Source organism: Pteropus alecto, unplaced genomic scaffold, assembly GCF_000325575.1.
Source record: "Pteropus alecto unplaced genomic scaffold, ASM32557v1 scaffold189, whole genome shotgun sequence".
NCBI classification, from domain to species: Eukaryota; Metazoa; Chordata; class Mammalia; order Chiroptera; family Pteropodidae; genus Pteropus; species Pteropus alecto.
In genome coordinates this window covers 4,131,441-4,143,817 of record NW_006442117.1, presented here as the reverse complement: position 1 = coordinate 4,143,817, position 12,377 = coordinate 4,131,441, and the positions used below count along the sequence as shown (strand labels likewise).

At 46.9% G+C, this 12,377-nt stretch overlaps 1 protein-coding gene and 1 non-coding gene across 2 annotated transcripts in view; both read right to left on the bottom strand.

Moving 5' to 3' along the window:
* Window positions 1–12,377, bottom strand: part of RYR2 (ryanodine receptor 2) — a 561,319-nt gene that overhangs the window by 110,118 nt on the left and 438,824 nt on the right. Inside the window, 2 exon segments of the mRNA XM_025039067.1 lie at window positions 991–1,051; window positions 10,072–10,121. Coding sequence (XP_024894835.1) covers window positions 991–1,051; window positions 10,072–10,121 — 111 coding nt within the window.
* Window positions 8,873–8,991, bottom strand: LOC112470047. Its single transcript, XR_003042819.1, has one exon. It is a non-coding gene; the product is annotated as a 5S ribosomal RNA (ribosomal RNA).

Genomic DNA, 12,377 nt, shown 5'->3' with positions numbered 1-12,377 from the left:
TGCACGGCTCAGGGACGGCCCAGGTGCCTTGCGGGTCCGCTCGCTGGGGCCTCAGAGCAAAGGGCAGCGCTAACACTTCCATCTCCCGCCCGTGGTGGGAACGGTTATCCTATAACTAACAAAGCACCGCTCCTGAGCCGGTTCCACGGCTCCCGCATCCAGCACAGCTGGGCCATTTCACCAAGCGAGGCTGCGGGAGAGAACGCGGCGGCAGCTGAGCCAAAGCACGGGGGACTCTGTGCCCTGGGGGGAGCGGCGGCCCTTCCCGAAGGAGCCTGAACACAGAGCAACGGGGGAGGGGTGCTCTGAGGCCACTATTTCTAGTAAGGAATGTGGGTGCAGAATGGCCTCGCCTCTCTTCATTTATTTTCCAAAGCACCTCGAATAAAGTTTCAAACATAAAAATGGATAATGCAAGAGGATCGTGGGATACTCTGTAGGAGAGGTTCGGAAATCATCATTTCGGATTATCCTGGATAAGAAATTCACTGACTCTGTGGCTTAAAGGCGGAACGAACCGCACTGGACAGAGGGCTTTTACGTCTAGGCCACCTGCTGGATGGTCCCCGGGCACAGGAGGAAGGGCCCAGACGGGCTCTCTGCTCCCACCCTGGCCACGCAGCCTGAAGCTTCACCTCACTCATCTGAACCGAGAGTGACACCCGCGTTTCCTGTAAGGCTAAATGTTATCACGAACGTGGAGCACGAGAAACGTGCCAAACGCTCACGCAGCCTCGACCGCAGCTAACCGTCTTTCACTTCCCATGACACGGTCCCAATATGCACCTGCTACGGAAGTCACTTGAAATCGCAGTAACGATTTACATATGATCATAAAGATAAAATACTATCGCGTTAACAATTTAGAAAAGATTTTCTTTTCACCTAACGTCTTTATTACAATTCCAAATAATGAGTCCAGATACTAGGTCTGTCCTACCGGTTTGTAATCATTACCCTCCCTCATTTAGGTAAAAATGCGTCCTTTACCTCGCATCCAAAGTCTGACCCAAAATATGGAGACAGTTGACAATCGATGTCGCATCATTTCCTGAAGAGCAAACAAAATATGGTATAAATTGCCCCGAGAATTTCTCAGCATGCCTCTTTTCCGTTAATATTTCGGTTTTAAAAATTAGTCCACGGCACAGCTCGGTAATAACAACTCAATTAAAAAGACTTTTGACAATCGAGTTGAAAGTCATGCAGCTTTTCCGCTAACAGGCGGTTATGCGAATGTCAGCAGAGAAGCAGTACAGCAGGGCTCACCAAGCGGCTGACACGGGAAGCATTCGAAGCGCTGCGCAGGCTGCGGAGCCTCGCCTGAACCCCTGGAGCACCTCCCCTCCGCATCCCAGCTCGCCTCATTCTCAAATCACAGTGTATGACAACTTTTTAAGTCAGCTCATAACCTCTATGAAATGAGGTGGGCTAAAAGCCTAATAAACTTAATTCCATTTCAATTACCCCAATGTCTCTGCTTTCCTATTGCATTCAACTGCATGAAGATGAATTAATGTGCCTGAGCGTTGTTGGTCTTTGGTGAAGCAGCAGCACCACGCCATCGTGTAAAAAGCATCGGAGGCTGAAGAAATTAAATCTTACTCTCATGAGATATTTGAAATGCGGATGACTCTTCTTGAAAGTGAGATGAAATTCACTCATTTTGGTTGGCATATTTTATCATAAAATACAGAAATATGAACCATATTATTGCTACATATTTTACTTTGTGATAAGGATATAGAAAAGCAAATAAATAAAATGATGAGTCCAAAGTTACAAAGTGACCTGACTGCCCACAGTACGGTGTGACATGACAACGTCCTCGTTCTGTAATCTGCTGCACTGTGTGACACAGTCATTTCCAGGGGCCTGAGGTCAGCAACTCCTATTTGTAACTTTTTATAACATTTGAGTATGTTATAGTCTTCAGATAAGAGTATCCCAGAATTAATGAATTAAATATGTATGGAAATTAGTTATCTTAGGATGCAGGCAAGCCAGGTTAGTGATGTGATACAAATTTAAAAAAAATTAAGCATTCATTGCTGAGGCTCTGAGTTAAGAAAAGTTCCATTCATCTTGTGGTTCATATCTCAAAATTTCTGCTAATAATGAAGACACATGGACAGAAAGGGAGAATTTATGTCCCTGTCTATTGGCTGGTGGCAATCTTGGAGCTTGTACTGTAGCCCCTAGAATATTATTCATTTAATTATTCATTCACTCAATAAATACATGTTAAATACCAAGTGCTCTCAAACTTCCAGGAATAAGCAAATACAGTTCTCACAGTACTGGAATCTTAATGGGGTGTACAGTAATGAACTATTAATCAAAAAAATGTGTAGCACAGTATCAGGCCACAGCAAAAACATGGAGCAGGAAACAGGGATTAGAGCAGCCGCATAGGGTAACAGGGTGAGCGGCCACGAGGCCATGTCCAAGGCGGCGTCTGAGCAGAGATGGGAATGAAGTGAAGGCACAGACCGTGCGGGTGTGGGGGAGGAGGGCCCAGGCGGAGGGACAGCATGTGCAAAGGCTCTGGGGCCGAAAACGAACATGGCGTTCCAGGAGAGGAAGTCGAGGAGGCCGATGTGGGTGGATTCAGGGGACAGGAGGAGGATGTTGGGGGTGAGGGGGTGGGGGATGGGTTCTAAGGCCTCGCGACCAGAGTGAGAACTCTGGATTTTTTTTTTAAGTGCAAAAGAAAGACATCCTTAGGTCATGAACAGGATGAGATTTGATTTATATTTTAAAAGGATTAATTCACAATATATAAAACTCTGGAAGGTCAAGAGTGGAAGTTAGAATCAGAACCGATGACAGGGAACGTGGATCGGGACCTTAGCAGTGAAGACGAGATGTCTCGTTCCCGCGTCTGGATTGAAGGGGAGGTAAAAGGGACGGAGACGAGGGTGACTCCAGGGCTGTTCGGGTGGGCGCTGGGTGAAAGGTGACAGCGAGACACCCGAGAGGAGCGGCATGTGGGAGGACAGGGCGCGGTCCTATCCTCTGCTTTCCACGGGTGAGTGTGACGCACTGGAGTCACCACGGAGCTATGCGGTCGGCGGGCGGCACGAAACTCTGGAGCACAGACAGAGCTCCCAGTCAGAGCTACGGATCTGGCACTATAAGCATGTGGATGCTCAGGATTTTAAAAAATCGTGGGCCTAAATGAAATTAGCCAGCCTGAATATACATGTGTGTGTATATACACTCTTAGAGCTTGTCCTGTAGCCCCTGGAACTATTATTCATTTAATTATGCATTCACTCCATTAAACATGTTAAATACCAGGGGCTCTCAAACTTCCAGGAATAAGCAAATGAAGTTCTCACAGTACTTGCATTTTAATGGGGGTATAATAATAAAATATCTATTATCCATCTATCTACATCAGAAAGGTTTCAGGCCTCCAGCATTTGCACGTAAAAGGTAAAGAGGCTGCCGTGGGGGGAAGGAGCAGGCCGCCCAGGAGGAGGGGACGCAGGCGAGGAGTGTGACTCTGACACAACCCTCGTTTAGCGCCGATCCCAGAGGCTGGGCCACCGAAAAGCACGGTCCTTTTCCCTTCTCTGCAGATCGACTGTCTCTTCGGGTACCGAGCCTGCCCGGGTCCTCTGCCCACAGGACGGCAGGGGCCGGGGGTTTTAAAGCAGCGCTCCTGCACGCTCATCCCCTGACACAGCCCAGCACCCAGACGGGACGGCGTGTGGCATGCAGCAGGCACTCGGTCACATCTTTGTGGAACGACTGGGACGTGCGTACGGGAGCAGGGAACAGCGCCAGGGGCCACCACATCCTGTGAGGCCAGTGAAAACGCGTGCGGTGAATCTGAGATTTTCGTGACGTCACAAAGCGCAACGCCAGGCGTCCACCCACGCCGGCACCCCCGGGTGAGAGTCCGTCCGGCGTTCAGTGGAAACGTCACAATGGAAAAGAAGGCGGAAAAGGTCCTTAGGGAATGCACAAAACATATTAACTGGATCTTCACTTTTTTGTGTAGACCAAGCAAAAGCCTCGATTCCGTTAGCAGACAGAGAAGAGATAGAGCACATATTGAGTGCGGCTTCTGAACGAAGGGCCACTTCTCAGGCCACCCAGGCACTGTGCTCGGCAGCACTGGGCACGCTTAGTGGGACCAGGAGCCAGCGGAAGCAGCGGGCAAGATGGTAAGACCTTCAGGCGCCCACTGGCACGGGTTTAGCCGAATGCAGCTGCCCACCTGCTCTGAGTGGATCAAACAAGCAAAGACTGATCCCTCTAAACGGATGGTTTCCAAGGTCTGAGCTACTCCCTGGACCCCATCATACGTCCCACCACCTCCCAACACTGCGGGATGCGCTTGTTAGATCACTTACTTGTCATTAAGACTGTGTTAGCCTCAGTGTGTGTGTGAGAGCATGAAAGGCATCGTTAAAATCACGGCCGTGCCCAATCTAACACCTGCACACAGCACTGGGTTTTATGAACCACTGCGCCAGCTCATCAAACACCACCACTGTCTAAGTGAAAACACCAAGGTTAGAGCTGTCGGGGTCAAAAGATCTGTTTGTAGTTTAATCCCAAATTGCTTTGTGGCTTCTAGGGTAAGGGAGCTGTCGGCGTTATGCACGATGTCGCGCTGTGCGCGGCGCCCGTTCGGGGATCTGCGTGCCGAGGGTCAGCGTGCTGGCCCCTCCTGCTGCAGGCAGCGCCCCGGCTCTCGTTCCCACTCCACTTTTCCTGCGTGGCTCTGGACACAACGTCTCATTATATTCTCTTCTTCGAAGAAATGACTAATTTTGCCACGATCTTTATCAATAGTGTAAAACGAAATTATGCTAGAAGATGTAAAATTCTCTCAAAAGTAGGGGACAGAGAGAAATGAAAGAATGCCCATGACTTTACTATTTCTGGGGTCTCTGATGTTGAAAAAAATAAAATCACTGACTCTTTCACTTGTAAGAAGTTTCAGCCAAACTGAAAACATATTTCAGATAATTACATGTTCTTTTCATCTGTCGCAGTTAGGAAAGTCTCTCATAGTAATGTGTTCAAATGAAAGAAATGTCTGGATCACTCTAATACTATCTTCTGATATTATTTTCATTCTAGCATCTGATTCTGATATATCTGACCTAAACTGCTTCTCCATAAGAAATGGGTTCTTTTTTATATAGCACGTAAAACAAGTTAAGTTTAGGGAACTCTTGTCTTTGCCATGCGTACTGTCATCAAACTACAGAATTCTTAGGTTAAAAAAACACCGTGACGACCCTCGGGGTGAATGGCCATGACTAGCCGCAGCAGCAGACGTCGTCTGGAGGACGGCTGTGTCCTCAGCATGGCGACACGCTCAGCGCACAGAGATGCCCAACCCTTCGAGTGAGCACTCTAAGGACTTCCCTGTCATCACGTGTGTCCCGCCGAACAAACGCAGCACAATCTGAGCAGTTTGAGGGATGACACAAACACACGCTAATTATCTCCTGATGTCAGAGGGCAGTCTCCACGCGACAGGAACGGCTTGTGGGGGAGAGAACGAGGATCAGCAGAAACTTAATCCACTAATTTTTAAACAAGGAGAGATACCGATGGATAAAATTCACTATATTACTTTCTTTGCTATTAAAACTCTTTCAAACACTGCATTAAGATTTATGTACCGGTTTAAATCAGGCATACTCACCTGAGGGAAAAAAAATGAATATTTTAACAAGAACCGATGCTTCATTTAAACACATAATACTTATTTTGTTCGATCTTCCTGCAGCTAATACTAGAGCTGTATTAACGATGTGACACGTTGCATTCTAGGGTTCTCTGAATTCAAACCAGAAGAAATATTGGAGTATTATGTTCATTACATTACAAAAAAGCTTACATTTCTCTAGGCATTTCTAGAAGTCTCTCTTAGTAACAAATTTGGAAATTCTCTGGTAGTCTGGGGAGCGTCTGGACGACTTACTTTCTCTCTACTATGTTAAACATTCGCCAGAAAATGAAAATGTAGAAAAGGCCTCCAAAGTCTCTTGTGTGTCAGCCTTCTCAAATAGTTCCTCAAACTGAAAAGGTCATCGTTGGTTGAGTTTAATGATCTTGTTGTTCAAAGAGTCCTTAATTACTGTCACTTCTGTGTCAACCTAAGTGCCCTAAGTGTTTTCGTGGACTGCTTAAGGAATTAAAAAAGCATGATCCTCATAAATTGTAAGATAATTGGCTACTACATTTTTCTTAATAATCTCAAGCAAAAAAAATGTCAAGTTTGGATTATTCCTGAACATAAGAAAATTTCAGATTGAGAGCACTTATGTCGTCAACATCTGCTTACCTCTCCTCTCTATTAGACTGTAGGCTTCTCGAAGGCAGGACCTAGTTGTGTCATTCATTCAGTCATCAGGTATTTAGAAAATGCCTACTACGTGCCAGACTTCCTCCTAGGCGCTTAGGATACAGCAATAGCCCTCAAAGAGCCGAGCATTTATGCCAAAGAGACGCTAATCTAGACCCGGTCAGGTCAGCGGCACGGGGGGCCAGGTGCAGGAGCTAAGAGCACGTTCCACCAGCAGGAGGAGGGAGCACGTGACCAGGGAGGGGGGAGAAGGTCGTCCCGAGAGGGGGCTGTTTGGGTTGAACTAGGAAGGATGAGCAGTTTACTCCACTGTGGGTCTGAGGGGCAGACAAGTAATGTCACATGTGGGGACCCTCTCCAGTCCGCGATGACGGCATGTGCAGAGACCCTGGGCAGAACGGGGCACAACACCGGCCAGGAGCGGAGAGGGGCCGCGCGGGCTGCAGCGCAGGGAGCCCGGAGCGCGGGGGGCGTGGCGGGGGGCGTGGCGCGCGGCTGCCCTGACGTCAGCACCCAGGACGTTCCCTGGGCGGCAGTGGGAAGTGGTGGGATTAAAAGCGCGTTTCCTTAGTCACCAGCGAGCGTCTCAGAATACGAACGGGAAGCCTGCGCATAAACAAAATGCTATTTTCCTTATTATTTTTTCCCATAAAGTGTTTTAATGGATACGCTAGAACTACTGTTTTTTGGGGAATATGGCTTGTTCCCTGTTTAAAAACCTTGCCTTTTTCCAATATAAAATGAAATGGTTTAAACACCTCAAAAAGAATATATGGGGTATAAAAACACTATTAATCTCTAATTCTCACATAGTATACTTCAATGTATAGGAAATGGTTAGATAAAAGATACACACAAATGTATTAAGCTCAAGTTTTAGGATTCCTCACTTAATAGATCAGAAAAAATCTTTCAAGTACAGAGGAGTTTCGGTGCTAGAGCTACCATTTGGCATCCGACTTGGCATAAATAACCCCTTACTCATCAGACCGGCTCGTCGCAACCACCTCCAGCCCGTGGCTTATCATCAGGCTCCCCTCTGTCTCAACATCACCTCCCTGACACATGGCAGGGTAACGTGCGTCTTTCTGCAATTCACCTCTCTGTGCTCACAGCCACGAAGCCCAAAGATTTCCTTGTTAACCTCGACTTCCAATTCTGCAATTCCGTCTGAGAATAACTTAGACGTGAAAGCTGTAAGGCTGCAGTTCACACAGCACTTTCACGTCCATTATCCAACATGAGATTTCACACAAGCGATAGATCTCTGAGATCCGTAGAGCGGTTTTTAAACCTCATTCAAAAATGGAAACCACAAAGGTTCAGAGAAGCTGCGTCCCTTGTCCAAATGATTTCAGTTTCGTGACAAATGGAAGACTTAGCCCGAGGGTCCGAGTCGAAACCCACTCATCCCCATGACATCACATCAGTGTCTGAGGCCAGGTTACAACTATTGTCCAAAGTTTAAGTGTCGCAGACTTAAAGATTCTAATCACTGGACAAGTCTGTATTTGAGTGTGTTTGATGAATAAAGGCCTCTTGAAGCTCGTGTTAGTTTACAGGAAAATGCCAAAGCAAACTTGGAACAATGATAAAAACAGACACTACATTAACATAAAAAATTTCATAAAAATATGATGTTGAGGAAAAGACACACAGTAGCTCTCCAATGAGCTCCTGTTAAAAAATTTTTGGAAGTATTTAAATGCTAAGGGATTTCAAATGCAAAGCCCAAAGGGAATATCAGAATCACACGGAGATGGAGCGACTGCTGAGGCCCGGTCCTCCTCGCCCCTGACGCGTATGACGAGGTACAGTATACCCTGAACCCCGAATTATTATATTCAAAAGGAAAAGAGGTTAAAGAGCAGGTGAAATTAATCCATGTGACGGACACCTACACAGAGCTCCTTTTCAGAGCATTACCAACTGGGCGACGCCCGGGGCTTCGGGCCCGTCTTGGCCCGAGCGAACGGGTATATTCACATGTTCGTCGGGGTACAGCATCGGGCTGTCTCTAAGATCTGCGCACCTCGCTGCATGTATGCGACACCTCGACAAAGCTTTAAAAAGGAAATGAGAGATAGAACGTAGGAAACCAAGAATTTGCAATACGTAAGAAATGATAAGCGGCACAAGAGAAAGCACTGCGCTCACTAGTAAGAACGCAGACGTGCAGCTGGGAGACAGGCCCCCTCCAGGGCTGCGTGTGATGACTCAGTACTCTGAAGATAAGCGGGGCATGTTTGAATCCTCTGTTATCACGACGAGGTTAAAGAGTACGTGAAAACTCCGTCTCAACATTTTCACAGAAATTTTTCTACATTGAAGAGAAGTCAAACAAAACTCAGTCAACTGGAAATGATTCAGAAGATAAGTTCCCCATTAATTTTTTTAACTGAAACATAGATGCAAAAAATCAGGCAATTTGTATGAAATATAACTTTTTTTTTTTAGGCGAGGCAACCCTTAGTTGACCTCACAGATTGCAAGGACCTTGTCAGTTTACAATCCCTTAGTTTTTATTTTTTACGCCTACAGCACCTGGTCTTCCTAGGTGGTCTCCCATCCAAGTACTAACCAGGCCCGACCCTGCTTAGCTTCCGAGATCAGACGGGATCAGGCTTGTTCAGGGCAGCATGGCCGTAGACTTGAAATATAACATTTAATTACTAAATTTAAGAGCACCAAATGTTAGATATAATAATATTGGAAACTACAGTATCAAGTAATTATAACCAGAAATAATATTGGAAAATACAGTATCAAGTAATTATAACCAGAAACAAGTGTCATTTCTCAAAAAAATGTAATGTTTTAAAGAACTTACATGTTATTTGTGTGTGCATACACACATGCACACACACACACCCATTCCTCAGTTTATGCACTGTGACTTTTATAGACCTGACTTAACCCTGAGTTTTTTCTGTAAATGGAATGGAATTTGTAACATCTCTATCAGTACACTCAATGTTTTATTACCGAAATTACCCTCACAGCATCTCAAATCTTTGGAGCGTAGGGCTAAAATCACTTTGTCAGTTTATAAAAGCAAATGCAGGAAAGGTCAAACGCAACTCTGCCGGGGGCTGCAGAGTGCTAAACCCCACAGAGGGACCCCCGGCAGGAAGCGGGTGACCGCCCTGAAGGCCGGCGAAGGCCGGTGCTGGGCTCGTGGACTTCAGCTACCCGAGTTCTCAGAAACGAAACTGACTGGTGTTGGCAGTGCTGGAAAAGTCACTGTTGCTAAGTGGAATCCTTGGCCTGTCTTTACTTTACTATGAAGCGTCAATGTCTGGGATGCAGTCAACATGCAAATCTGTCATCAAAGGCATCAAAAACAAAGTGCAGTTAAAACTTTAAAATTTTTTTTAAAACGGCTCATTATTTAATCTATCAGAGATAAGTGAACAGAAATTCAAGGGCCTAGTTTTGTTTAACCCCTCTGAAATAAAACACGGCTGCCATTTCCATTCATTTGCTCTTTAATAATATAACCTTTCGATATTCAAATGTGCTTTGCACGAGTATAAAAAAGTTGTAGTCTTCAATTTCACCACGGATAATGCTACTTAGAAAAACCTGGAGGACCTTATCTTGGCCTAGGACGAGGCATGCAGCCATGCAAGCATGCATTCATGCAACATAGCAGCACACGACGCAGTGCAAAAAATGGCAAAGGAAACCAAGTGATGGCCATGCTAACATTTGTTCAGGGGTCTCCTTACCAAATAGTGAAATCCTATGCCTGACAAGAACTCCGAGTTTGCAGAATAGGCTGAAGACAAAAGGAAAACAAAAGAGAAAGGGGAGGGGCGGGGAAGGTAGAAGAGACAAGGAGAAATTAAAATAAAATTTTAAAAAATAAGAAGAAAAAGAAAAAAAAAAAAACAGCTGATATATGAGCCGGAAAAAGCCACATGATGTCACGCAGAAAGAATCACTTGTCTGAGCAGAACGTGGAGTAAAGGTACGAAAGGAAGTCTGAGTGCGTATCTTTAAGAAACATGGTTAAAAAAGCACGTATTATAAGAAACCAAAAAAACCGAAAGCAAAGCTAATTAATACAAAAGCAATCTCTATAAATCCTGCAATATAGCTGCTGAAAAACCACAAGAAAACATTTCATTTTATCTGTTCAAACTGTACCACTAAAATTCCACTTTCGCTGTTCTCATAGACGTTATTTAACAACAGAAATGTGGTGCTTTGGGCATCAAATGTCACGTGAAGTTTTAGGATGTTTCGTCATTTGAACTTTCCTTCTTACCCACACTGACCACACCTCACGCACACCCCAGAGCATCCAGTGGATCTGGACACAGTGGCGTAGAGACGGGGTTTGAACAACTAATCGTCACTAATATAACAGCCATGGCGGCGGAAAGGGCTCCTCGTGCTGACACGCGAGGTGAGTGTCTTTCTTGTCTCCTCTAGAGCGAGCTCCTGGCTCTTGCATCGTCGTCCCTGGCGATCGACACGGGCGTCTGCCGGCCAGGCTGGTCTTCCGCGGCGCTGTGGCGCGCGCTGCCTCTCGGGTCAGACCCCGGACCCCGGGCAGTGCCAGCTGTTGTCCCGTCTTATCACCAAGATGCAGTCTGGGGGTTCCTCGCAGGTCCCTCTTTTCAGGAATGGCCCTCCCTCCCTTCCATGCTGAACTCCCTTCTCTGCACCCCTGGGATTCGGTTCAGGACAAAGTCACTCCAAGAAGCCTTTGCTAACACCCAAACCGAGCTGAAAGAGGTCCCCTCCCGCACCCTCCCAAGGGCCATTTGCAGAGCTCTATTGCGACTCTTAACCCCCCATGTCACCTCATTTCCACATCCAGCCACGACTCTCCTGAACTGCAGAGCGCAAAGCTCTGCACAAGCAGAAACCACCTGCAGACAGGTTGGCACGGCACCATCCACCCCCTGTGACAGCCATCTCCTCACTGTCCCCTCCTCACCTGCAAAGCTCTCTGTGTGAGCAGTGTGCAGGCGTACCCTCGCCAGGGCTGGGGACACAGACTACGCCACGGACTGTGGCCAGTGCTCAGGACACGAGGGCAGAAAAGAGGCGGAATCACATTCGCGACAGTGACCTCTTCCGTGGTGACTTTTGACCAACATATCTCACTTCGCTAGTTAACGTGGAATAATTTGTTGATGAAGATTAATTAGACAGGGCATTGTGTAGCTCCTCCAAGAAAATATTCATCCACAAATATCTACGCGAAGCGAAGGATTTGGGTAATCTCTTCAGTGCTAAAAGTTCTTTAAAACAATGATCTACTCCAGCAGACGTAAGATTAGCCCCCTGAGCTGCAGTATCTGAGCAAAAACGGACAATAAAACAAGAGCGACTTCCTCCAGGTGCCTCGGCCACTGAGCTTCACGCCTGCGGACTCGCGAGGGCTGCCTCCGTCTGCTCACGGAGACTGACCGGGGCTTAGACGCCTGTATCCCAACCTGCCTCCCGTGGTGTCTCTCGCCTCTCACTAGCTCTCTGGTCACCAGGGGAGACACTCTGAGATGACACCCAATCCAGACCCGGGATGCTCTGCTGTGATCTTAAGCAGAACTGTTCTGTATCTCATTCCGTGGGGTCACATTTAGTATCTGAGAATCCCTCGGAGAAAAATGATTTGACAATATCAGCTGCTCCTGAGAGTAACAGATGTGGCCCCAGAGAGAAATACCACTGCACAGAGAACCGGGCCCTTAAATGAGACACACGGTGCCTCTTTCCCCTCCTGCGCCATCCACTTTCAAGGTGTAAGTTCCACAGAGCGCACAAGATTTGATTATTACGAGCTTCGGCTGACGGTTTCTTTAAGAACAGTTTCCATGGTACCGCGATGCCTCCGTCTCCATCCCTCCATCGGCTCCTCCTCAGATCTGGCTCAGGCCTGTGACCTGCTGCCCCCTCCCTGCGCCGCAGAATCCCTCGACGTTCTCAGTGTCCCATCAGCAAGACCTCTGCAGTCTCCTTCGGGGAAAGCTCTCGCAGGTGACAATGTAAGTCCGCGCGGCTGCGGATCCCCCATCATTCT